General features: G+C 44.0%; 1 protein-coding gene and 2 pseudogenes across 4 annotated transcripts; 1 reads left to right on the top strand and 2 right to left on the bottom strand.

Moving 5' to 3' along the window:
- Positions 1–5,069: 5,069 nt before the first annotated feature.
- Positions 5,070–19,464, bottom strand: ZNF74 (zinc finger protein 74). Of its 4 annotated transcripts, none has more exons than XM_036221077.1 (5): positions 18,973–19,464; positions 18,490–18,575; positions 11,117–11,243; positions 10,572–10,670; positions 5,070–9,597 (listed from the first exon to the last, which is right to left on the bottom strand). In XM_036221077.1, exons 1-5 carry the CDS (start codon positions 19,004–19,006, stop codon positions 7,925–7,927), a joined length of 2,019 nt encoding a protein of 672 aa, XP_036076970.1. In that variant the 5' UTR covers positions 19,007–19,464; the 3' UTR covers positions 5,070–7,924. The 4 variants fall into 4 exon arrangements, with proteins under 4 accessions (XP_036076970.1, XP_036076971.1, XP_015975686.1 ...); XM_036221078.1 differs by having other exon boundaries at positions 10,623–10,670; XM_016120200.2 differs by having other exon boundaries at positions 10,572–10,667.
- On the bottom strand, positions 15,117–15,233 carry LOC118603678 (annotated as a pseudogene).
- LOC118603227 lies at positions 16,325–16,443 on the top strand (annotated as a pseudogene).
- Positions 19,465–25,924: the final 6,460 nt, after the last annotated feature.

Genomic DNA, 25,924 nt, shown 5'->3' with positions numbered 1-25,924 from the left:
TCTGTGTTTTGGATTTGAGCCATTCTAATAGATACGTAGTAGTATCTCATTTAATTAAAATTTTAATTAACGTTTGCCTGATGACATGGTGGGGAACACCTTTTCATATGCTCTTTGCCATCTGTATATTGTCCTGCATCGGTCTATCTGCTGACCATCCAGGGGACTTTTTTTCCTTTGGGGTACCTCTTACTTCACATGGATAAGCAAGACAGGCATATTTGCTCAGTGCACCGGCAGATGAGACAACAGATTAAAGTGGTTAATAATGTCATTCAGCTATTTGAGCAAATGCCCAGAACACCCCCCGACATTTCTCCTGGCTGTCCCTGACACGCTGCATGAGTGGCTACGTGTGCTCTGCCAAGGCCTTCTCATTCTCACTATAGTCTTCTGCATAAGCTTATGTTTCTTGATTGATATTTAAACAAATTCAACCTCAGTAAATGAGAAATGTCATTTGCAGTCATCAATAAAATATCAGCCCACTGTGTGTTTTACTAATACCCAAGCAATGAACTTGATTCTGATACTATCTACCCGGCGACAGTGTCAGATCCCACAGGTTAAGGGCTCAGTCCTATGCAACTGTTGCCCCCGCCCGCCTCTTTAGACACCAGTTGTAGCCCAGGTTGTTACCTGTGCTTCTGATCAACTGGCTACAGATGGGAGGTTTCCTTGACCTCTTCCTTGGGTTGGATTAATTCACTAGAGCAGCTGACAGAACTCAGAGAAACAGTTTATTTTCTAGATCACAAGTTTATTATAAAAGGATATAACTCGGGAATGGCCAGATGAGAGAGATGCAGAGGGCGACATGTGAAAGAAGGGCACAGAGCTTTTCTGTCCTCTCCAAGTTCGCCACGCTCCCAGCACCTCCACGTGTTCACCAACCCAGAAGCTCTTTGAATCTGTCCTTTTGGATATTTACGGAGGTTTTATTACTAGGCATGATTGATGGAATCATTGGCCATTGGGAATCCATTCAACCTCCCTCCGCCTTGCCCCGCCCTCAGGGGGTGGGACTAAAGGTGCCAACCCTCTAATTCTGTGCTTGGTTCTTCTGGTAACCAGTCCCCATCCTTAGGCACGTACCAAAATTCACCTCATTAACATAAATAACAAAAGACACCGTTATCACTCTCATCACTTAGGAAATTTGAAGGATTTTAGGAGCTCTGCCTGGGATGAGGACCAAGACCAAATATATATATTTCTTATTATAGATCACAATGTCACCATCAGGGGTGAATTGAGTTAGAGTCTGATTTCGTTTTTGAAGTTTGGCCGTTGAATGTGGTCAAGTCCCACGTTCTTTCTTCCCCACATCAGGACCAGCTAATAAAAAAAAAAAAAAAAAAAACGGTGCTCCTGCTCCCTCCTGTGGCAGATGTGGAACTTCGAACCTGGGACCCCAGTCCTCCGCTTGCTTGAGAACTTGCCTTAGACCCACACCAGGTCTAACATGTGGCGGGCATTTGTGCTGACCTGCTCTCTCCACAGAGCCTCTTTGTGTGACTAATACGCTTCTTTAAAATATTCTTGTGTGGAATGTCATCAACTTCGAGAGCTGACCTATTTGTTAGAAGCAAGTCCGCCACACTTTTCGTAAGATGACCATAATATAATTAGCAAACAGTTGGGATCGTGCAGGCTGAGACCGCTGTCGTCTGAGATCCTTCTTCTCTTGCTCTCGGTCGTGGAGTACGAACTCTGGCTCGTGGCGAGTGGATGGTTCCCCATTTCCAGGGTGGGCTTGCCCTGTGTGTTTGTGTCGAGCTGGGTTCCACGTGACAGTTCCCACCGACTCTTTTTTATGGATTTATGAACCAAGTCACTTTGGGGGAAGAATACAAGATCGTGGCCCCCTTATCAGCATCAGGGATCAGGGGAAGCTCTTACTCTGTAAGTGCAGGTTATATGTCTCAACCAGCTCACTGGGACCCTCTGGGAACTAAACACCTTTGCAGCTGCCACCACCACCCACCTATGCTTCTGCTGTATCGAGATCCTGATTCTCAGTGTAATAGGTGAAAATGTGCAAGGTGTCCAGTGGCACCGACATTTAGGAAAAATGGCCTGAAATGTTGTGAGCTGGGTCTTTCTAAAGGGCCAGAGGGCACCTGAGCAGGAAAGAATTAACTCAGCAGGCCGGGCTTGCTCAAAGCCCACAGATTCCAAAGGCAGGCCTGTGTTCAGATCACTGTTGAGTCCCTGGACTATTCTGCAGATAAGAGTGTGTGCTTTAGGCCTTGGGCTATATGTACTAGTTTAACCAGATAAGCTCTTCCTAAGATTGTGACTTATCCTGAGCATCTGTTTTTGCTCTGGGGTGGGAGGGGGGAAGTGGGGGCTGGTGTCTGAGAGGCGGGATCAGTCACATGGGTGAGGCAATCCATGTGACCAACCCCTAGTAAAAACCTTGGACTCTAAGGCTTGATGAGCTTCCCTAATCACAGCCCTTTGCATGTGTTGTCGCATGTTGTTGTTGGGAGGATTAAGTGTGACCCGTGTGACAACACTAGGACACCTGGGTGTCGTCCCCATGTGTCTTTCCCCTTTGTGATTTTGAGCCTGTATCCTTTCCTGGTAATAAACTGTAACTGTTTCTGAGTCCTGAGTCCTTCCAAGCCAGTCATCGAGCCCGACGGTGGTTTAGGGACCCTGACACACCGAAACCCAAAGGGGATCTCTGTAAAATAGAACAACAGTGACTCTGGGTCCTCTTCGGTGCTGCTGCGTATGCTACAGGGTGTCTTTGATCCCAGCTTCAGTCCGGGATCCCTAAAGCCATAAGTAGTAATCGCTGTAGTGTGTGTCCCAATCCTGACAGCATTGATTGGACTTCCCGCAGAAGGATGCAATGCACCCTACCACGATCAGTGGGAGAGGACTCCCCTGAGCGACCTCAAAACCCACCCCCAAATACGATTCCATGAGGGGAGGAAACTGAATGGGAAACAGACATTGCTGGTTCCACTCAGTTAGAAATTCACAATTTTATTGGAAGAATTTATGCAATTAGAATATGAAAAGAGTGCTAATTGGTTTTTCTGCCTAAATGATCCTGGCTCTGAGTCAGCTTTAACTTCTGCTGACATGTGCAGATTGGCCTGCATATCTGTGGTCATCAAACTAGTAATCGCAGTGCTCACTGGACTTATGGAAGTGGATGTGCCATTTCTGCTTGCCCCAGCACTCACAGGTGTGACGCCCACCCTTCTTCTTGCTCCAAAAGGTGCTTATGGCATGAAAAATTGCCCACCCTAATTCCAACCCTAACTCTAACTTCTAAATACCTTAGCCCTCGCTCCCCACTTCACTTTTTTTAAATTTTTTGAGCAAGTGGGAGGACAATCCTATTGGTGAAGCCCAGCCACCGTGAGGAGTTAAGTTCAGGGCAACCCTTCCTGCTGGGTGGTCACAGGTGGTTCCTTTCTAGGCAAAACCAGAGTTAAATCTTAGACTCACTGTTGGGCAATTCTGCTTGTTGCAACCCAAGCTCTAGAAAAGCAAGTCCGCACGTAAATATTAATGCACCACTGCTGAATGGGGTTTATTCCAATAACACAAAGGTGATATAATGTTAGAAAATCTCTTTACAAATCCAATTATATTTCCATACCAAGGAAAGAAATCCATACAATCATTTCGAAGGTATGCCAAGAAGGTGTTTGGTCAAATTCAACATTGAATCTTGATTTTTCCAAAGTCTTAACAAACTAGGCCTATAAGATAGCTCATTAACGTGATAAACAATCAGTCATGGCCAAGGGCTGACATTTCCTAATAGTGAAATGCTAGATTCATCTCCTTTCAAGTCAAAACAAAGACCCAAATGCTGTACCAGTGAGGAATGAAACAGCTGTGAGGAGTGACAAACGAACTTAAGCTGTTTAATTTTCTTACATAGTAAGAATTCAGGGAATTACATGTCAGTGGCTGAAACAGCTGCTCAAAAATTTCATCCAAGGCCTACTAGGATCCTTCTATTTTTTCCATTTCACTATGTGTTGCTTTTGTCTACAATTGCCTCATGGTTACAAGATGCCTACCACACTTCTAGGCATTGCATCCAAATTTCAGGCAGGAAGGAGAAAAGAAGGGTTTTCCTACCAGGAAAGCAAAGACTTTATTGAAATCTCTGGCAAACTTCCCCTTGAGCCTCATGGATCAGAATTGGGCCACATGACCATTCCAGCTACAAACAAATCTTAGAAGCCAAAGTGTTTTGAGATGGACACACATTGGTCCCCAACCCCAAAGAGAATCTGCCACAGACGACCACTGCCACTAACACTGAATGTCGTGCTGGCCAATGAGGGTCGAAAAAAAGAAATGAAATAAAAGGCTATTTATACAGAAAGGAAGAGGCAAGCTTTTTATTTCCAAGTGACATGACTGTTTACCTAGAAAACCCAATAAACTGATACGCTGTTAGAGACTTTCTTAGAATAATTCAGTAAAGTTGCTAAGTATAAAATAAATATACAGGAAGATATATATAATCAATAGTGGTCCCATATATCTTATAAGAAAAAAGACCTGATTTATAAACCCCACAAAATTAGAATGAATTTAAGAATAAATGTAAGAACACTTATAAAGAAAACTATAAAACTTTCCTGATGGTTATATGCAATGATTTGAATGAACAGCTATCTATCACATTTGTTGTGAAGACTTAATATTATATAGAACTTATTAATTCTTCACAAACTAGTCAATTCTAATAAAAATCTCAATAAGTTATGCAGTGGCATGAAGAGGCTGGGTTTTGAGAAAATGATTTCTGCATCACCTGTAAGAACAGATAAAACAACAACAATTTTAAAAAACCTACTAAAAATGTGGTGTTGGTCCTACCACATATTAAAGTGAATTATGAGAGCTACAATAGCAGAAAAGAAAGGTCTACAGAACAGTGGGGAATGCAATTTGAGAATGACTGCTAGGACCTTGGATTTTATATCCCAAATACATGGATTTAAGAGTTAAATGTAAAGTATAGAACCAAAACGAGACTTAAAAAAGAGGCTTTCCAAGAGCCGAAGAAAAATACAAAGGAAAAAAATCAAATAGACTTTATTACCCAGAATTTGAAAACCTCTTTACATAAAGAATGCAGTAACAAAGATAGAAAAGGTATGTGCCAAGGCAACGTATTTGTGTTTATACACATATGTTAAAAAAAAATAGAATGGTGAATAAGACAGGAATAAATTCATATGAAGAGGAAAAAAGGTTAAAAAAATCAACAAATCTCATGTGTCGAAATGGCAAACAGAAAAAGGAGGAGATAATGTCAAGTGTTGGCAAGGGCACGGAGAAGCGGAGACCCTCAGGCCCTCTGTGAAGGGGTCCACCAGGAGTGCCGGGCTGGGTCCGCCCTGGAGACACAGACAGCTTTGCAATGTCTGTTACCTCTGCAGCTAACTCCAAGTCTCAGAATTTATTCTGAGGAAATATTTAAATATGGGCATGTAGGCTTATGGTCCAGAATTACCTACAGGTGCAGTAAGATAGAAAACTATGCACACAATAGAATATATACAGATGTCAAATGATAATGTACACCTGAAAATTATATAATTGTATTAACCAATGTTACCCCAATAAACTTAATTAAAAAAAAAAAAAAGAAAAAACTATGTAGCCATCAATGATGTTTTTGGAAAGTATTTTATAGTATGAAAAATGTTCATCATAAAACGTTACACGAAAAAGGATGAAAATGACATGCAGTGTGTGAAGCCAGTTGTTTCAAAAGAAAAAGCATGTGTGTATGTGCACAGAAACCAGCCAGAAGGAGCCGTGTCTCCACGTGATGCCCTATGATCTGACATTGAGGGACATTTTTATTCTTATAACTTCTGATTTTTTTCATATTTCTTTAATACATAATGTATTTCTCGTATAATTGGAAAAGAAAGTTTATATGTAAAAAAAATAAAAATAAAAACATCGAGACTCCGACAGGAAGAGGACCATAGGGTATATTGAAATAATTTTGGGGAAGAAAGACCAATAATAAAAATATGTTCCATATTCAGCTTCATGAGTTATCAAAGGCGCGACATGAAGTAATAAGTGCCACTCAACAGCACTGCAGGACAGACAGCTGGCACGGTGTCCAGGGCCCATGAAGGTGGTTTCACTCTAATTTCTTTTAAAAAAAGAAAAAAATAAGCAAGAGAATAATGAATCAAGCATAAATTTGTCTTTTCCCAATGCAGTTGTAAAACAGAACTCTTCCTATTTTTCACAGGAGAAGGTCCTGAGACTGCCATGATATGGTCCCTGGGGACCGAATAATGCCAGGCCAGCTCACACACTCCAGAGGAAGGCAATGGGGGTAGCAGATGTCCAGGATCATCAGTATGTCGTCACCACGCCCTGAACAGAGACCAGCTGGACACCTGGCTTCGAACGGTGCCTGTGTCTGGGAGATGGGAGGGGGGGGATGCTCCCACTGGACCGGCTGCTGATCGCTTTCTTCGTAATGAAACAGTGTGACTTCACACACACACAACAAGGAACATAGTGAGATGACTCCTGAAGCCGTTCATTTCCTTTATCTCAAAAGTTTCACCTCTAGAAATCTACTCTAAGAAAATTCTAAAGAAGTAGAACGCAAAAGATGCTCCATGAAGAATGATTTATAATAGTGTAAAACATGCAAATAACTTCGACATCTGACAAAAGAGTATCTAGTGGAATACTATGCTTCCATTTATAATTAAGACTCCAATGACAGTGTAGTTATGTGGGGAAAAATTCTGCTATGTGGCTAAGTGGGGGAAAAAAAATTAAAATGATACTATGTTTAAAGCGATGTGAAAATGCAATATGAAAAAAGCAGAAGGTAATGCATCAAAGTGCGAAATGCAGTTTTATTAAGAATTATGGGTGTTATCTCAAGTCCACATTTTCTGAAATGTGGTTATTTTGCCTCCAAGATTTAAAAAGTATACTAAAAAACATTTCAGAAACTATAGCGCTCTATACAAATGTAAAGTATTGTCACTGAGAAGGCAGCTTATACTTGCTTAGAACTGGGCAGAAATGACATTAACTTCCGACGACCGTGTCTCCCCGCCCCTGCAGGGAGCATGGGGATGGTCTCCACGAAGGGGCTTCTCCCTCAGGGCCGCACCGGTGAGCTGAGCTACGTGGCACCTGGGGAGGCCCTGCAGGAAGCCTCGACAGCTTGGGGAGTGTGCTTCTAGACGTATCCATCCCAACACTGCACTCATCTTCCCTGGATGCACCTGACACCTGGTGTACTCCCATCCTCCCACCATGGACCCGGGGGCCAGGCGTGCTGCTGGCATGTCAGGACCTCTCTAGGCTGTGCTTCTGTGATGGCTGAGCCACCTCTGACTCTGAACTAAGTGTGGTGAGTCCAGGAGATGCCCCTTTCCCCAAATCCTCACCATCCAAGATTACTCTCCCCTCCTGGAATACAATAATGTTCACTTGGAGGTAATACTAACTACCGTTCGTAATTCTTCTGGTTTTCAAAAATTATTATTATTCTAAACATAATGGTTCAGAGAGAAAATTCCTGATGGAAATCATGCCTGGAGCCGATCGAAGGACATGACTGACATACCTTCTCTTTATCAGCAGTAAAGATCTATTCCCCTGGTCAGTGAGGTCCAAACCTGTCAGGGGAAACAGGACGACAGGGCACCCTCAACCGGTTCTCAACTCTCCTCTCCTACAGTGTACCCCTGCCCGGGGGGTGACGACTGCTAATCAGAGGGTGTCTGTTGCAGCACATGGGAGATGTGCACGGGGCAGAGGGGCAAGGTGCACGTGTCTGGAGCTATGAGCAGTCTGCAGCTACGAGCCACTGTGCTTTCCCCGCTCACCCTGGGGAAGGAGCGAGGGTGGCTACCTTGATGAGAAGCATGCCACATTAATTTCCAGGTTTGCCACCCAGGGGGAAATTCCTGCTGGCCGCAGGCTGAACCACACACAGGAGTTTTGCCATGTCCAGTGCATTTATGGGGTCCATGCTGCTCACGCCTGTGCCCCCTGTGTTCAGGAGGCTGCTGGGAACGTAGTATGTGCTCAGCAAGTGCTTGTTGAACTGGATGGCAAAGGGCTTCTCTTTGCTGTGTATTCTCTGGTGTTCGGTGAGGTGAGTGCTCCAGTTGAACATTTCGCCACATTCGTTACATTTAAATGACTTCTCCCCGGAGTGGATTTTCTGATGTTTAATGAGACAGTGATTCTGGCTGAACGCTTTGCCGCACTGGCTGCATTTATAGGGCTTCTCTCCCGTGTGGATTCGCTGGTGCACGATGAGGGACGAGTGGCAGCTGAAGGCCTTCCAGCACCGACTGCAGTCAAAGGGCTTCTCCCCCGTGTGGATCCTCTGGTGCACGATGAGGTAGGAGTGGGAGCTGAAGGCTTTCCCACACTCATTGCACTTGAAGGGCTTCTCCCCGCTGTGGATCCTCTGGTGCACAACCAGGTAGGAGTGGCAGCTGAAGCCCTTCCCACAGTCGCCACACTTGAAGGGCTTCTCTCCCGTGTGAATCCTCTGGTGGAGCGTGAGGCGTGAACGGTTATTGAAGGCCTTCTCGCAGTCGTTGCATTTAAACGGCTTGTCTCCGTTGTGGATTTTCTCGTGCACGGTCAGGGACGAGTGGCACGTGAAGGCCTTCCCGCACTCGTCACACTTATATGGCTTCTCCCCCGTGTGGATTCTGTGATGCCGCGTCAGGTGCGTCCTCTGGTTGAAAGCCTTCCCGCACTCACCGCATTTGTAGGGCTTCTCGCCGGTGTGGACTCTGAGGTGCATGTTCAGCAGCGAGCTGCAGCTGAAGGCCTTCTCGCAGGCGTTACACTTATAGGGCCTCTCGCCCGTGTGAATCCTGTGGTGCACGTTCAGTGATGAGTGACAGCTGAAGGCCTTCCCACACTCGCCACAGAGGAAGGGCTTCTCCCCGGTGTGGATTCTCTGGTGCTCGATGAGGTTGGTGCTCCAGGTGAAAGCCTTGCCACACTCTTTACACCTGTAGGCTTTCTCCCGCGCGTGCCATCGCCGGTGCAGGGTGAGGGACGAGCTCTGGTGAAAGGCTTTTCCACATTCTCCACACACGAAAAAACCCTCCCTGGCACCGGAGTCCTGACGCCTGTTTGTGGGTGGAGGTTTTCCACGTTCGCTTGACTTGAAACTGTTTCTCCCTGCGCACGTTCTCTGCTGCTGCGTTACGGCCTCACTGGATTGGAAATGCTCGGAGTGTCTGTCACGAGGCTCTTCCTCTGGAGGAATGACAGTTCCTTTGCTCTGCTTGGTGAAGAGAGTGCACCTGAGGGGAAAGGCCTCCTCAGGTGCCTCAGGTCCCTGCCAGTGCTCCTCTGTGGAAATGTCCCCATAGCCAGCAGGTACGTGCCTCCAGAGCACAGCCTCACCTCTTGACAGAGCAGCGGATGGGCCCTCCCAGGCCCACCGGTCGCCTGGACCAGGGCTGAGAGTGGACCTCGCCAGCCACTCTGTGATCGACTCCTGCCACGGCTCCTCTTTGTAGATGACCTGCTGTTGACATGACTCCTCCTTCATCTCAGGCCTGGGCTCCTGTTCTGTAAGAAATGGAAAACATAATTTTCTGTAAGTAGGCAGAAGTGTGGCACCGGAACTCAGATTTGAGATCTGATCCAGTGAAGTGGATCAGCATACAAAAAAGCAAAGAGGGACAGAGTTAAGGGACCTTGAAGGCAAAGAGGCAAGGGAGCGCACCCAGGGTGAGACAGGCAAGCCGCTGAGGTGGGAAGAGGAGGAAGAAACAGGGAAATGAGCCCCTAAGGGAATTCTGAAAAGAGTAGGGCTCGTGGATGCATCACTCATTGAAACATCACCTGAGACTGCTGTGTGTCTGACATAGGCCAGTGCCGGGTGTGAACATGGGGTAAAAACAAGTCCAAAAACAATTATTAAATAAAAATTTTCCTAGTTCCAAAAGGAAAAAAGAACTCCCCACCCCCACTCTCTTTAGCATTTCCTTTAGAACACCTGCAACTCTAAATGCGTTATGTCCCTGAGATGTACAAGCATCTCTTTAAAAGCTAAATAAGCCTCTTGCCAGCTTCATATCCCAGAAGGGACATCCTCCTTGGAGTCACTTCTGTGAACTGTCTCCCTGTCTCTCCCAGCCCCCAAGCTGACTCTGCCCTGTTCTCAGTGAGCGAAGCCCTGACCCCAATTTCACACACATTCCTGCCCATTCTGCTTCATTTTTCTTGGCACCATCAACAGTCACCACTTGTTAAATATTTCTATACATGTAGATATTACTTCTGTCTCCTGCCAACAGAAGGCAGATGTCTTTGCCTGTTTTCCTTCTGTTTTCCCAGCAGTTTCTGGCACACAGTCAGTGCTCAATAAGTGTGCTGAAGGAAGGGAACAGGGAGGATTCTAGAAGGGGCACTGAGCAGGTGCAGATGGAGCTGGGGACTGTGGAAGAAAAACAGGGCCATGATGGGAGGGCCACATGGAGTTGAGGGGAGGGATGCCAAGGGGAGGGACTCCACATCATTCCACGGCGTGCCCCTCTCACCTGGATGAGCCCCTCCGGGGACTTCTCTGGGCACCTGCCATGGCTCCTCACCTCGTTCCAGATGGGAGATCACATCCGGTTTGCAGACTGGAGGTCCTGCTTGTGGGGAGGGAGTGGCATGTCTCTGCGTGCTGCAGCTCTCCAGAACCAGCTGACGGGACAGACTCCAGAACAGCACCAGCTGGCACTGAGAGGTGTGTGCCATCCCCGAGGACAGGGGGTCTCAGAATCAGAACCCAAATTGAGGCACCCACTCTGAGGACCCCATGGGTATGGATACTCCCTTCTTCTTTGGAAAGATGCAGGCCAGGGCTCCCAGGACCCTGCCCAACCTCTCCCTACTGTCTCGGCCCACCTTGTGACCAGCCACATGTCTAGGCGAGGATGCCAGTGGCACTGCAGAGCCCTGCCAAAAGGGTCTGGGCATAAAGACCACGACTCCTACACCCTGCCGAGCCTGGCACCAGGGCTGGTGCTAAAGGAACGGTCCACAATACCTACAGCATGGCCGACTACAGACTCCAAGCCTCAGGGAGCCAGCTTACCCAGGGCAAGAAGGTTCTGGTAGTTTTCCAGCATCACGTCCCGGTACAGGGCCCTCTGAGGGGAATCCAGCTGGCCCCACTCTTCCTGGGTGAAGTCCACAGCCACATCCTTAAAAGTTACTGATTCCTGGAATGACACGCATGATCTTACTCACCCAGGATGGGAGGGAGTCTGATAGCATTCATGCTTCCAAGGGAGTGAAGGGTGAACCTCAGCGACCTTCTCCTCGGTGTAGAAGGCTGTGTTTAGACACCATCTGCCATGCAGCCAGGATCCCATGGCTAGGCAGGAATCACCAATGGATCTGTCCTGGACCAGGAGGGCCTGGCTAGCTGGGCAGCCCACGTGCGGGTGCCACGGTGGGCAAGAGGCTGCTGCGATAAGTTCTGGGTCAGATGCTATGCTTACCAGGCTCTAGAATATCATCTTAGAGAACGTGAAGGAATATAAAGAACCCAGAAACCTCGTTCAACTCTCATCCCTGCGAAAGGATTCAACCTCAAACAGAAGGCCATTATCACGCCCTAAGACAGGAAATGCTATACTGATCAGCAAGTTCTGTGCCCAAGTGACCAAAGGATCCATTTCGTGTCCTTCCTGCCTGACCCCCTCCTCCTTCCTACCGGAACCCTTGTTCCCCTGTCCTCCCCAGGCCGGTTTTGCTGATAGCATCTAGCTCATTGCATCATGGTGTACATTAAATGAGTTACTACTGTGTGTGACGCTCCCACTGGAGGGTGCTATGGTGTTTGCTTGGTCATCATCCTCTGATACCGGGGAGGGCAGGAAAGACACAGGGGAGGACACAGGAAGTACTCTGCATTTACTCGCCATATTTGGTTTATTTAAAATGATCTGAAGCAAATGAGACAAAATTTAGACACTTGTTAATTTTTCAAAGTAGGTACCCAGAGAGGGAATTTAAAAACAAGAAAAGCCATTCGAGAATGAGGAAATGCAAATTTCCAGCAGACTTAAGAAAAGATCAGTGAGTTTTGTCAGGAAAATGCAAATCGAAACAAAAATAAGCTAACGCTTTTTACCTAACAGAGTAGAAAAATTAAAAACGGGGAACCCAACAATGAGAAAGCACTTTGGGCAGGAGTGAGGAACTGCTACACCCATTTGGGTGTTTACACCAAAGAAACAAGAGTTCCTTCACATAAGGAAGCAAATGCAAGGTTGGGCATTGTGGCACCGAACTTATACCGAAAACCAACCAGCCAACCAACCAACAAACCAACCACGGTAAGAGAACTAGAACAGTTGACTACACTAGAGTACAGGCATGCGGGCAGACCACGGAAAATAACGCAGCTATCCGAAGGAATGCTCCACACACCACGCCAAGTGAAGGAAGCCAGACAAAGAAGGCCACGTATTGTGTGATCCCATTTGTATGAAATGCCCAGAATAAGCAAATGAAACCCAAAGCAGATTAGTGGTTACTGAGGGCTGGAGGGGAAGGGAAAGGGGGAGTGACTGCTAACGAGAGCCGGGTTTCTTTTTGGGGGTGATGAAAATGTTCAAAAATTGATTGTGGTGATGGTTGTGCTGCTTTGTGAATATACTGAAAGCCACTGAACCGTATACTTAGGAAGGGTGGATTTTATGGGGCGTGAATTTTATATCACTGAAAACAAAGAGAAGAGCCAGAACGTGTACAATATGATTCCATTTTTGAAATAATATGTTTAAGCCCTATGTCTATGTATGGTTGAGTTTGCTTATGTCAACGAAGGGAGAAAGATGGAAGAATAATGTAAAAACTATGCACACTGGCTGTCTCAGGGAAATAAGATTGCACATGTGGGAAAAGAAGATCACTGACAGATTATTAACGTGTAACACAGCAAATCATAGTTTTGTAAATGAAAACAAATTATTTTTCAATGAAGAAGGAAAAGCAAAGCAGAGCAGAGCGGGGACTGGCCTCACTATGTTGGTCTGGGCACACAGCTTCCTTGAGCCTCAGTTTCTCCGACTAGAAAATGGAGTGGGAACGGTGGGCCTCTTGTGGTTGAGGATAAAAGAAATGAGGTCAGAGCATGCCGGTCTCAGATATCAAGGAACGGGCCCAGCGTCTGTCAGCCTCCACGTGCCCATCTCCCCTCCGCGTCCCCTGTGGGCCATGCCAAGAGGTTGAAGGCCCAGCCCCTGTCCCTATGAGAAGAAACAGCAGCCTGTGCTGTGTCCAGAGTTATGACCTACTGTCTCGGGCATTAAAGAAGGGGCAGAACGCAGTGGGATGGGTGGGGGCAAAGAAGTGGAGTACACTGGGTAGAGTGAACTGAGGTTGGAGAAAAGTGGGGTGAGCGAGGTTCTGATACTTTGCGCTAGGGGAGCTCCGGCAGTGTGACGGGTGCAGTGGATGAGGGGCCTTGGAGCTGGGGGAGATGGCCAGAGTAAGAAGACATCTACCCCCAGGTGAAGGTGTTTGTATTCTGGAGCCGGCAGGACAGAGAGAAGACAGGAGCGGAGCAGCAGTATGGTAAAATTGAGTTTTGTGTTTTGCTTCCAGCCACAAAGGGGTAATAAGGTCCATATTTGCCCTCTTACTGCAAACAACTAGCAAACTGGGCAAAACATATGAAACGATGGTTGATTTCGAGACATTGAACAGGGGGCAGCTCAGAACAGAGACCCTGAGAGACGGCAAACAAACAAAGTGTGTCCTACAACCACTCCACCCTCCAGCCAGAACACAGTTTCCTGACTGCAGTGAGGGTGGTGGAAACCCAGGCAGAGCCTGTGGTCTGAGGAGTTGAGGAGACAGCAGATTTGGGGGGAGGCTGGGAAACTAAACTCTGCAGGGCAAATGCCAGAGCAGAGGGAGCTGCACAGGCTTGGAACTCCGGATCTGCTTGAGACTGACTGAGGGCTGATGGGCATGTGCCTGGAGAGAAAACACCCCAAACAGGGGGAAAACAAATACCAGAAAGAAGCAAGTGGAACATTCATTAAAATTCATGGGCTGGGAATAGTTTGTGTGCGACTCCCAGAGGGGAATGTCTTCCCAATATATGGGAACTGAGTAAAGCCCCCAGAGGGGTATTGCCTCAGCAATGAGGCTAAATTAGGCTGAGACTACGGCTTCTCTGGACCCCCCTTAACACAACCTAAAAGGCTTTAAAGGATCAAAATGATACTAAGTAATTTCGTTGCATCCCAGAACAAATCCCAGAAATATTTAAGGAATTCTAAAAAACCCAACATTCAGCAAAGTAAAATTCACAATGTCCAGCATCCAATCAAGTAACTAAAAGGAAAAACAAGTTAATAAAATCGGAGGCACTAAGAATCTACTAAAATAGTATTTGTTTACCCTAACATATGGCATTAAGGGAGAACAAGAATAAAGAAAGGCACAAGATATCTAGAAAACAAACAGGGAAATGACACATGTAAATCCAACCATATCAATAATTATAGTAAATATGGATGGTCGAACTACAATTAAACATTAGCGATCGTCGAACTGAATTTAAAAAGTAAGACCCAACTATACGCCAGCTACAGAAACCTACTTTAAAATCAAAGACAAAGATAGATTAAAAGTGAAAGAAAGGAGAAAGATACACTATGCAAACACTAATCAAAAAGCTGAGGTGGCTGTATTAACATCACACAGAGATTTCAGAGCAAGGAATATCATCGGAGATAGAGACATTACATAATGATCATTATTAAATATTAATTAAGAGCACACAACGATCCTAAATATTGGTTAACCTACTAATAGAGCTTCGAAAAATATAATACAAATAACAAAAACCTGATAAAACTAAAAAGAAATAAGACAAATTCACCATTATACTTAGTGATTTCAACAATAATTTCCCTTCCTAATTGATAGAACACATAAACTGGAAGTCTGTAACACTAGAATAATTGAGTAACACTATCATTCAACTTAATTAATTATTTTTAGGTGAGGCAACCCGTGGTTGACTTCACAGATTGCAAGGACCTTGTTAGCTTACAATCTCTAATTTTTTACGCCTACAGCACCTGGTCTTCCTAGGTGGTCTCCTATCCAAGTACTAACCAGGCCCGACCCTGCTTAGCTTCTGAGATCAGACAGGATCAGTCTTGTTCAGGGGCATGGCCATAGACCAACTTAATTGATATTTACGGAACACTCTAGCTAACAAAAGCGTAACACACATTCTTTTCAAGTGCACACAGAACACTTACTAGGCATTCTGGGCAATGAAGTAAATTCTTAATAAATTCGAAAGTATTTGAATCATACAATGTTCCTTCTCTGATTACAACAGAATTAAATTAGAAATCCACAATAGAAAGATATATGGAATAACCCTCTAATGTTTGGAAATTAAACAACAAACTCCTAAATAACACATGTTTGAAGAGGAAATTAGAAACTATTTTGAACTGAAAATGAAAACATAACATTTGTGGGATGTAGCTAAGGCAGTTCTTGGAGAAAAATTTATAGCATTGAATGCTATATGAGGAAAGAAGAAAGGTGTCATATCAACATTTAAGTTTCAACCTTAAGAAACCAAAGTAAATAATAAGGATCAGAAATCAACGAAATAGTAAAATGAATTTTATTGATCATAAAACTGACAATTAAAAATATATCTCACTAACTTACTCAGCAATTCCACCCTTAGATACTTTTTCAAAAGAAATTAAAACATACGTGTGTACTCGTATTCTAATATTTACAGTAGGTTTATTGGTAATAGCCAAAACCTGGAAACAACCTAACTGTCCATCACCTGGTGGAAAAATAAATCGTGGAATATATATGCAACGGTGTTATGAGCTGAATTGTGTCCCCCTCCACATTTATATGTTGATACCCTAACCCCCAGCACCTCAGAATGTGACTATATTTGGAGACAGGGTCTTTAAAAGGGTAATTAAGGGTAAAATGAGTTCACCATGGTGGGCTCTAATCTGATGGCACTGAGGTCCTCATAAGAAGAGGATATGTAGACACGAAGGATAGACCATGTGAGGACACTGGGAGAAAGTGCCACCTACAAATCAAGAAGAGAAGCCTCAGAGGAAACCAATCCTGCTGACTGCTGGATCTTGGAGTTCCAGCCTCCAGAACTCTTAGGCAATAAATTTCTGTTCTTTGAACCACCAAGTCTGTGGCACTTCGCTATGGCAGCCCTTGTAAACTAATCCACATGCAATATTACTCAGCAATAAAAAGGAACGAGCTAGTCTACGGCCATGCCACCCTGAATGTGCCCGATCTCATCCGATCTTGGAAGCTAAGCTGGGTTGGGCCTGTTTAATACTTGGATAGGAGACCACCTAGGAATACCAGGTGCTGTAGGTGTAAAAAAAAAAAACAAACAAAGGAACAAACTACTGATTCACATAATATCATGAATTCAAAAGCATTATGCTAAATAAAATTAGTCAGAAACCAAAGACTACATATCATATCATTCTGTGGAGTGTGGGGAGAAGACTGACTGCAGAGAAGCATAAAGGAACTTCTTGGGAGATGGAAGTGTTCTATGTCGTGATTGTGGGGCTGGTTATACAATTCTACGCACTTGCCCAAATTCACCAAGTCCTATACTTAAAATTGGAGGACTTTATTGTAGATACGCCTCCATAAACCTGATCCAAAAACCTACAGTATTTTTCAGGAACTGAGAAAGCAGGGGTGAGGACACACACTGAGAAGACACCCATAACTGAGGCACGCAGGGGTGAAGCATAATGGGGGTGGCATCAGCCGAGGAAAGGAGAAAATGGGCAAAAACAAAGCTCCAGAGACATCGGAATATGGTGGTAGTGAGAAGGAGCTGTCAGGGGCCACATGGCTTTAGTGTAGGTGTGTCAACAGGCAAAACCAGGGTAGGATCTGAGCCTTGCACAGGCCCTTCTGGAGGTGTTCCTGATCCCCTGGGAAAAGCCCATGACCAGTGTGTCTTCATTCTGCAGGGAGTGTGGGAATCAAATGCAGATGTGGTGATGAAACTAGCAGAGAAAACAGAACAGACTCTGGGGGATGTCTCAGGAGCGCAGAACACTTGCCCCCGAGTGTGAGTGAGACTGCTGGAGAGAGGAGTACTCAGGAGGGGAGGACCAGGTACCCAAGGATCTAAGAAGCTGATATTTTAGGAATAATCCCTATGCACAAGAAGGCCATGACTTTGTGGTAGTCACTCACGCATGTGCATACACACCCATGCAAATGCACAATTTTTGCCCAACCGTTTGAAAGTAAGTTGCAGATATTGAGACATTTCACCCTATATTTTTCAGCTTGTATCTCCTAAGGATATTCTCTAACACGATCACAGTGGCATCATCGCACCCAAGAAATTTAATATTAACACAATCAATATGATCTAAGATACAATCCATTTTTAAATTTCCTCAATTGTCCTAAATTGCCTCTGATTTGAATTTTTTGGATATGAGACCCATCAAGGATCATTAATTCAATTTGATTGTCATGTCTCTTGAGTGTTTTATAGAACTACAGAGCATTCTAACATATTACGGAAGCCGGGCACATCTCAATATGTTTTAAAGATATTTCTACCTGTCTGTAATTATGCCTTACCTCTTTTAGAAGGAGGTTAACAGAATCACAAATTCCTAAAAAAGTCAAAGGACCCTTAACCCTCTAGACCTTTTCACTACCCCACATTCTCCTTATCAATTAGACCCTTCTAAATGCTATGATGGGTGTGGGTGGTTTAAGTGTTAGAACAAAACCCTAGGTCTGTAAACGGAGGGATTTGGGCCCCACTTAGCTGTAGAAGTGGCCTCAGGGCCAATTTCTTGTTGAACTCCTAGATCCTCTAAAATTCCAGGTTTTTCCATGAGGGCCCCATGTCAGGAGCCCAGTGCAGAGGAAAAGCACACAGGGACGGGACTCACACGCTACCGTCGCTCCTACCCTAGTGCTGCAGCACAGCCCTTCCTTCAGCTGATTCACACCCTCCTACCTGATTCCATCTCAGAAAATACCCCCAAACACAGACCAACTGCCACAAACATCCCCTGGGTCTGCATGTGAAGATGAGCGAAGTGGTCTCATATGAGCTGTCACCTACTTGCTTAAGTTCCACTAGAACCACTCCTCAGAGCTCCTGGCACAGTACTGAGTATAAAGGTCCTGGGCAACTGACCCACCCGTTGATGGAATCAGGTTGGGAGGGACACTCGTCTCCAGGGAGCCCCTGGGGAGTCACCCAGACTCTTCAATTGAAGCTGTTCTCACACTCAGAGCTTCCTGAGGACAGAAGGATCCCACATCGGGGATCCTTGGATAAGTGAAGATCCTGGGCAGGGGAAGGAAGCTGCCAACCCTTTTCATAAAGAATGAGACGTTGGGAAGGAAGAAAAGACAGCCACTCACCTCGGGCCTGGCTTCCAGGAGACCCTTACCCAATTTATCCTCTGGATTCTCTTTGAGAGGAAGAGCAGGGTCCTGAGAGGACAGAACTGGGAAGGAGAAATGAGTCAAGGGGGGCTGTTTGGCTATGGCTGTCAGGGGCACTGACTAAGCTAAAGCCCACTCCAGCCCTGACACTGGGGAGAATCAGAGAGGAGTAAGGAACAGCTCCTGCAGGTGGCGTTGGAAGTGAGCCCCAGTCTGTTACAGTAGCAAGGGTTAATTCTGCCACTCAGTGTCAGATACTCCAATTAAGAAGGAAAAACACTGTCATTCCCTTCCTCTCATCAGCATGCTCCAAACAGTGGGAACAAATGGTTGTGCACAGTGAAGAGGGAGGAGGCCTGATTCTGTGAATGCTTCTGGGAAACTAGCCTGACCTCTCTAGAGAATCAGCCTCCTCAAGTGCAAACCCACAGACTCACTGACTAAAAGAGCCAATTGTACCTGTCTCCTGGGGTTTCGGGGCAGGGGTCTCCATGGTGGCCCTTGGCAGCGTCCCCCGTAGGCGTGGGCAGCTATGAAACCTACTGGGCCCCAGGCCAGGCCCAGAGGAGCGGGTCCTGCCCCTGGGGCTCAGCGACAGCGGACTGCAGGGGAGCACCGCGGGGTCGCGCACGCACTACCAGCTGCAAGGTCAAACTGGCCCTGTGCCCCGCCGAGGTCGAGGCCAGGCAAGTTCAGCAGGAGCACGGCAAGCCAGGCTGCGCTCACGCCCCATCACCGCGCCCCATGCAGCCGGTCACCTCCTCCCTGGGGTTTATCCACCCAGAGCCAGTGGGCGCGGAGCGCGGCCGGCAGGGAGGCCCCAGGGCGGACGAATAGACCGACCGATGGACTGACTGATAACGCTAGCAAGCCGACCGGCCTCCCACAAAAGGACAGCGACCACCACAAAGGAGCAGCCCCGCGGCCGTCGCGGGAAAGTGCGTCTGCGCGGACTGGACGCGAACTACAAACCCCGGGAGCCTTTGCATCGGCCAAGCAGCACACTTCATTTCCCAGAGGGCTTCGGGGCCCCGGAGCCGCCCTGACATTCAGATCAAGACGAACGTGTAGCACGGATTTCTGGGAAATGTAGTTTCGGAACAGAAACCATGAGCTCTGGCTCTTCATCTTACACCCTTGCTGTGGAAGTAGCGCGCGCGCGTGCGTGTGTGTGTTTAGGGGACCGTGTGTGGCTAAGGTCTCTGGGGGGCGTGTGCGGCTAAAGTCTCTGGGCTTAGGGACACCAGGGGTGATGGGCTGGCACCTGGGACCCCTTAGGAGGGAGAGTTGCAGCCTAGTTGTCAGTCCCTGTGGCCCTGGTCACTGTCCACCCTCAGGAGCTTGGGAAGGAGAGTCTGGACAGTGGCACAGCGTTGGCACAATGCTCTAACATTAACACAGTGATGACGCCAATACTGATCACCGACCACATGCTAGGCACATTTCCAAGGGTTTGATGTGTATTTTCTGGCAGCATGCTCACAACGGCCCAGTGAGGTTTGATAACTATTACTGCCCTCTTTTTAGGGATGAGGAATCTAGGGTACAGAGAGGTAAGGTAGCTTGTCCCAAGTCACACAGCCAGGAGGAGATGGAGCCAGGCTGAGTAACTCCAGAACTGAAGTTTTTTACCAGGATCCTACTGAGAGCTGGCCTGGGGTGGGGCAAAAGGGGGCAGACTGGAAAACTCTCAGACTTCCACTTTGACTTCAGGTAAGCTTAGCCACAGCCTCTTACTTGACAGAGCTCCTGGCGCGGGTACTCCCTGCATCAGAATAGTTGTGCCCACTGTAGGAATAGTGTTCAATAACAACCCCAGGGCAGGAGCCTTGGGAGGTCGTGGGACTGTATGCACCTGAACCTCACAAGTCTGGTGAGTGGCTGTTGTCTTATAGGGCTGGTTAATGTGTGAGTCTTTGTGTATGTATAGGCGAACCTGTGTATGTATTTTTGTCTCTGTGGGTCTTACATCTAGGTGAGTTTATGTGCACACACCAATGTATGCTCATTTCTGACTCCCATTTCTTTCTATACATTTCTCATCTGTGTGAGACTTTGTGGGTGTAACTCTGAAAAAAAGTGTATGCATGCACCTGTGTACAGGTGAATCTGTGCCCTCTATATGGCTGTTCTGTGAAAAGGCTGTGTAGGCAAAAGAGTCCACAAATGCCAAAGGAGCCAAGAGACCAAAGAAGGAGGCAGACAAGTCCAGCTTGTTGGTTAATCGGTTTAATAAAAACGGGCCCTAGGAGGCTGCAGGATGTTAAGATTGCTACACCTTTCATCCTCTAGACCACCCTCTTTTATCCCCCCTTAGACATTAACCTATGTGTTAGGAAAGGAATACTTGGATGGTCAGGGGGGAACCAAGAGGCCAGGTACTGAGAAGCCCTGGCACCAGGGTTAGCTAAGAGATGGTTAACATCTAAGGCATCTTGCCTCAGAGGTAAGAGTAATGGAAATTCCATCATTAGCCTGAAACCTCTGTGTACATTCCAGGGTTCACCCCGGGAAGGGGAGAGAGGTCAAAGGTGCAGGCTCATTCATTCAGAAGTTAAGCTGGTGGATGAGCTTCAAGATGGAGTCAGCTTTTCAAGATGGAGCCAGCTCTGCCTTCATAGTGGCTGTTGTCTCAATAGTTCTGATATGTGTCTGGATATGTGTGTATGTGTAGGTGTCTGTACATGTACTTGTTTGCACTTGTGTGCTCACTCGTGGGTCTGATATGATTCTGTGTGTGATGGCATATGGCTGTTGACTTACAGTTCTGGTCTGAGTCTCTACAGATAGATATGTACTCATATGTATATGTGTGGGTCCCACTGTGCTCCTGCAGGTCTGAATGACTGTGGGTATTTGTGCAAGTGCCCCTCTGCATGCTCTTTTATATGTGATTGTAGATGGTTCATAGGATCATCTACGTCTGAGTGCCTGGGTGTGTTCTGTGACAGTGTGTATATGTCTTGCATACATGAATCCATGAACCTGTGTTATGTGTGGCTGTTCTCTCACAATTCCGCTTTGTATCTGCGTGGGCATGCAGATGCAAGTTTGTGGGACCGTGGGTCCAGTTGTGACTGTTTGTGTGCTGTATACATTCCTCTGTATGCCACTGTGTGTGTGTGTGTGTGTGTACCCATAGTGCTCATCAGTGTGTGCATCTTTGTTTATCTGTGTACAACTGTATGTGGGTCTCGTGGATCTGGTTGTATGACTGTAAGTAAATCAGTACAGCCCCAAAGGTTCTATGTTGAGAGCTCTGTCCACCCATGTCTCTGTCCCCGAGTCCTGAAAAGTAATAAGACAGTAGCCACAGGGATGTGTCCAGGAGTGGATGGGAGGGTACAGTTATTGTTTTATACTGATGTAGAAGTATGGAGCTGCGAGAGGTATTTAATTGAGAATATTTTGTGTAAAGTTTTCACTCAGATATAGAAACATCCCGTCACTTTCTGACTCTTGAGGGTCACCCACGTAAAATCCTGAGGGCTGATTAGCAGGGTTATGTGAAGTTCTAAAGAAACATGGGTACATGTTCCATTTAAAAGTAAAGAGCATGTAAAACTTGGGGATTTCAAAGACCAAAGTGCATCAATAATGCCTTATTACATTAAACATTTTGTATTATAACCTACACACCTGTTCCAAGTATCTGTACAAGTAGCTTGTACCAGACTAACCCTCTTGTCAATAACAACTATAATCTCGTACAGAGGCACAGGTATGGGCTGCCAACACAGAGGCCCAAGCAACGGGCTTCCACAATAGTTCTAAATTGAGAGGAAACCCAGGAACAGAGATAGCCAAATAGGGGAAAGCCTCGAAATCTGCATAAAATTTCCCCTTAAAAAATGGATCCTTAAATTAAGACTAAAGACAAAACTAAAATAGATCTACCTAAAAAAGCCTAAAACCACGTTTCCACAGGATCACTGTGAACAATTTAACTGCCTCCTTCAATGAAACTCAGTACTTTTAGAGGAAGATCACAGGATTAAGAATTCTTTCAAAGCATCATCCACGATGGCCAATATAAAATAAAAAACTATTAGATATGCAAAAAAACAGAAAAGTATAATCCATAATCAAGACAAAAAAGTCTCTATAAGAAAACCCACAGATGATTTGGATAATGGAATTAGCAAGTGTTTAACAAAACAATTACAATCATATTAAAAAATTTACAAGAAAAGATAGGCAAAACAAGCAAATGGATGGGGAATCTCAACAGAAAGTGGATCCTTAAAAAAACAAGTCAAAAAAATTATTTGATGAAAACAGATCAGTAGAAATTATCCAAACTGAAACAGAGAAAATTAAAGAATGAAGTGGGAATTAAAAAGAAAGAAAGCAGAACAAATAATTGGAGATTTGTGAGACGGTATTACGTGGTCTTACACAGTGGCTCTCCAAATTTTTGGTCTCAGAAGCCCTTTGCACTCTTAAAATTATTGCGTAACCCAAAGGGCTTTTGCTTATATGAATTATATCTATATTTACTGGATTTGAAATTAAAACAGGAATTTTAGAAATATTTATTAATTCAATTAAAATAACAATATGACCAATATAAGTTGTATTAGTTTTTTAGGGTTGCTATAACAAAATATCCCAAACCAAAAGGTTTAAACAATAGAAACTTCTCTCATAGTTCTGGCGGATAAAAGTCTGAGATCAAGGTGTCAGTAGTGTTGATCCCATCTGAGGACTAAACACACTATCTAAAAGGCAGAAATTATTGGACTGCATTAAAAAAGAAAAATAAAATATAACTACATGCTCTTTATGAAAGATACTCTCTAGATATAAAGGCACAGAGAGATGGAAAGAAAAAGAGTTTTAAAAAGATTTTATGAAAAACTCTTGTCACATGAATACTGGAGTGACTATTAATATCAAAGAAAGTTAGCCTACAGGCAAAGAATGATATGAGATATTAAGGGTGTTTATAATGATAAAAGAGTCAGTTCATCCTGAGGACATAATAATCCTAAATGTTTATACACGTACTAATATAGCTCCAAAATACATTAAATAAAAATCGACATAAGTAAAAGAATAGACAAATCTGCAAATATTTGGAGATCTTTACAATTCTGTCAATAATTGGTCAAATAGGCATACGAAAAATATAAGAATACAGAAGAATTAAACAATACTAACCAACCTAACTGATATATGTAGAGCACCATACCTAACCACTGCAGAATACACATTCTTTTTAAATTACTGTGGAACATACATCAAGATAGACTAATACTGGCCTTATATAGATGATTATTAACAAGTTTAATAATTTCAAAAGAATTGAAATCATACAGAATATGTCTTCATATTTCAATGAAATTAAATTAGAAATCAAAAGCAAAAATATAACTAAAGTATCCTCAAATATAAGGAAACTAATTATACATAAATAACCATGTGTCAAAGAAATTACAAGGAAAATCAGAAAACATTTTAAACTAAATGATTAAAACATTTTAAAATGAATAAGAAGCTGCTGAAATAGTGCTTAGAGAAAAATGTTTAGCTTTAAATTCGAGTTAGAAAAAAAGGTTAAAAACCATAACTTAAGCTATTAACTAAAAATAAATATTAACACCAATGTTAAAAAAAAGAACAATTTTAAGAGAAGAAATTAATAAACTAGAAAACAGACAATGAAAGTCAATGAGGCCAAAAGTTGAGTATTTGAAAAAACGAATAAAATTGATAAACTCTTATAAAATTGAACAAGAGATAAAAAACAAATTACTGATATTGTGAGTGAAAGAGAAGGGATACCTATAACTACTTGTGACATTTAAAGGATAATAAGGTAATGTTATTAACAAATTTAATAACAAAATGCCAACAATTTGTCAAGTTAGATAAAATGGTCAAATTCTTGAAAAATGTAACTTACCAAAATTGACACAAGAAGAAAAAAAATCTGAATAGCCCTATAACTAAAAACAGAAAACAAACAAATAAATGAAACCCCTCAAAAACTAAAACTGTAATTTAAAACTTTCTTAGAAATAAAATTTCAGGCTTAGTTAGTGAATTCCACTAAACATTTAAGTAAGAAAAATAGTCTCTAAAATAAAAGGGGAGAGTACACTTGCTACCTCATTTTCGGAATCTTCAATTATCCTAATGCCAAAACCTGGCAAAGACATTACAGGGAGAGAAAATTACAGAACACAGAATAAAGAACAGAGATGCAAAAGTCTTAAACAAAATATTGACAAATTCAATCCAGGAACACTTTATAAATGATATTATATCATGACCAAATGGTGTTTACGTAAAGGAAAGCAAAGTTGGTTTAATATTTAGAAATCTATCTATGTAATTAGTATAATTAACAGAATAAGTGGTTAAGAAATCCTCAATAGATATAGGAAAAACATTTAATGAAAGAACACACTTTTTATGAATAAAAATTGACAGGCTCACTCTAAAATTTTAAAATAAAAGAAAAGGACTGGGAATAGCTGGGATAATTTGGAAGAAGAATAAATTTGAAGAAGTTATACTACCTGATTAAAAGACAATATAAAGCTGCAGTAATTAAAAGTGTGGTATTTGCATAAGATAGACAAATAGATCAAAGGAATAAAATAGAGAGCCTGGAAAAGACACACATATATTGTTAATTAATATACCACGAAAGTGTCAATGGAGTGTGATGATGACAGAAAAGTCCAGACAACAAATCATATTGGAAAAATTAGGTAATCATCTGAGAAAAATAAAAAAAGAACTTTGACTCCCCTACCTCACAACATACACAAAAATTAATTTGAATAAATCATAAGCCTTAATATAAAAATCAGAACCGCAAAGCACCGTGTTTATCCTAAATAAAACATAAAATATCTTGGACTACAAACTTGGACTAGGCTAAGACTTCTTAGGCAGTACTAACCACAAAAGAAAAAAAAACAACTAATAAATTGGACTTCATCAAAAACTAAACTTACGTTCCTTGTACTGTTATATTAAAAATTAAAATACTAAATGTTGGCAAGACTCAGAGCTCATTATCTGTCCTGGACACCAGTGCCATGGCCAAGCCAGCACCCCTCTCTGCTAGAACTTTGGCCATGATGAGTACAGACACCTACCCTTGGGTTATGCTCTTGAATAACAAGAATTTGTGAGACTATGTGCTTGTAAAGGCCCATTTATTTTCTTATACTTAAGTATTCCCCTGCCAAATTTGATGTTATATCTGCACTGTGCAGTGCTACTGTATCCACAAGCCCCTAGTACTTCATTTGGAATGCAACTTAGAGTTCCCGTCACTCATACTGGAGGTCAGTTTGATGGCACATGATGGAGGTCAGAAGGTGGGATAGGCTGGCTGGTTTATGGAATAGAGAGCATCCACTGCCCAAGGGCAAACCCACAGGAATGCACT

This window comes from Rousettus aegyptiacus, unplaced genomic scaffold (genome assembly GCF_014176215.1).
Source record: "Rousettus aegyptiacus isolate mRouAeg1 unplaced genomic scaffold, mRouAeg1.p scaffold_m13_p_5, whole genome shotgun sequence".
In the NCBI taxonomy this organism is placed as follows: Eukaryota; Metazoa; Chordata; class Mammalia; order Chiroptera; family Pteropodidae; genus Rousettus; species Rousettus aegyptiacus.
This window is presented reverse-complemented; position numbering and strand designations above follow the sequence as displayed.

Bases quoted from the DNA above. Each gene is read 5' to 3' on its own strand.
- ZNF74 (XM_036221077.1), bottom strand. From the start codon at position 19,006: ATGGAGACCCCTGCCCCGAAACCCCAGGAGACAG. The intron at 11,244-18,489 runs GTGAGTGGCTGT...GTGTCATTCCAG, and splicing joins TCCTGGAAGCCAGGCCCGAG to GAATCAGTAACTTTTAAGGA. The intron at 9,598-10,571 runs GTGAGAGGGGCA...CATTTCTTACAG, and splicing joins CCCCGGAGGGGCTCATCCAG to AACAGGAGCCCAGGCCTGAG.